This window comes from Austrofundulus limnaeus, unplaced genomic scaffold, assembly GCF_001266775.1.
Source record: "Austrofundulus limnaeus strain Quisiro unplaced genomic scaffold, Austrofundulus_limnaeus-1.0 Scaffold358, whole genome shotgun sequence".
NCBI classification, from domain to species: Eukaryota; Metazoa; Chordata; class Actinopteri; order Cyprinodontiformes; family Rivulidae; genus Austrofundulus; species Austrofundulus limnaeus.
In genome coordinates, this window is record NW_013952760.1 from 393,659 (window position 1) to 395,019 (window position 1,361).

The 1,361-nt window shown below is 43.5% G+C and overlaps 2 protein-coding genes across 2 annotated transcripts in view; one reads left to right on the top strand and one right to left on the bottom strand.

The window, feature by feature from the left end:
- LOC106528087 (serine/threonine-protein kinase WNK4) overlaps positions 1 to 1,361 on the bottom strand; it is a 41,594-nt gene that overhangs the window by 29,811 nt on the left and 10,422 nt on the right. The gene's annotated exons all lie outside the window — the stretch shown is intronic.
- psmd3 (proteasome 26S subunit, non-ATPase 3) overlaps positions 469 to 1,361 on the top strand; it is an 11,523-nt gene continuing 10,630 nt past the window's right edge. The window contains exon 1 of the mRNA XM_014023162.1: positions 469 to 970. Coding sequence (XP_013878616.1) covers positions 790 to 970 — 181 coding nt within the window. The 5' untranslated portion in view covers positions 469 to 789. The remainder of the gene's footprint in view (positions 971 to 1,361) is intronic.

The following is a 1,361-nucleotide window of genomic DNA, read 5'->3' on the forward strand; positions in this document are numbered from 1 at the left end:
CACCCACAGGAACCAAGAGCCACACCTCAGGAGACCAAGCAGCACCAGGGAGGACAGAAACAAAACAAAACAGAAATTAACTTTTATCATTTCARCTGAGAAGGTTTTATTCAGGGTATAACACATAAAACACATTTTATTATTTATTTAAAACTTAACCTGACATGTTTCAACTAAATCTTCTCTCTGACAAACAACTTCTTTATGCTCTAAATTTCAGCTGCAGCACAGAGGGATTATTAACATGTCAAACTTGATTCTGACAATTTTTACTTTTTAAAACTTCAGCAAACATAAATACAAGCAAATCAAGATAAATATTTGTACATTCATTGCCACAAGAACACAGACTGAACGATATAATAATCTGTAAATCTACACATAATGTTTTATACAAATAAAAGCTGTCATTATTTGATTAAAGCAAATTAAAAGCTGCTAAAAATGTTGATTTAAAAATAATTTGTTCTCTTTTTCTTATTAATGTGTTCTGGGCTCAGATTTAGGTTCTGATGGTTCTGCCTGTCTTTTTTCTGAAAGTTCTGAAATATAAAAATATTTGAWATAGTACAGTAACCATTATGACAAGTGCAAAATCGATTTATCTGTTATCGACTTTMTGCGCATGCGCTCTCCTCTTTCCCTCGGTGATCGACTTTTTCTGCGCATGCGCTCTAACTTCCTTCAGTTGCTTCAGCCTGTGGATTTCTGTCCAGTCATTGTGCGGACAAAGTTCGGCGGCTCCGCTCATCAAACCCGTTTAAACCCCACAGTTTGTTCCCCCACAGCATGAAGGAGACAGCGGCCAAGCGGCGGGACAAGGCCGGCGGCCGGGACCGGGACTCCAAGTCCAAAGAACCGAAGGAAACGAAAGGCGAGGCCCCGGAGCCGCAGGACGTGGAGATGCCCGAGGAAGACGCAGCTAACGCGGTCAAGCAGCCAAAAGAGCTGGACAGCCTGACACTGGAAGGTAAGCCTGGGTTAAAATGTTCTGTCAGAACCGGGGAGAGGAGCTGGGACATGTACCGGTTCGCTGCCGGGTCCGAGAAAACCGATCCGCCTGTTAGCATAAAGCTAACTGCTGCCTGGGAAACGTTATGAAACGTAAACAGACAGAAAAGTGCCTCAAAACCGAGTTTAAACCAAGTTTATCTGCTGTGAAACTAATTACACCTGATCCAGATTCAGAACCAGGTCCAGACCCAGACCTCCTCAGTGAATGTAAACAGGCAGCAGAACCGTGAAACTGATCAGGTCTGTTGTGAAGTTATGTCTTCATGATTCAATTCCATCCATCCATCCATTTTCTTCCGCCTATCCGGGGTCGGGTCGCGGGGGCAGCAGCTTCAGAAGGGAGGCCC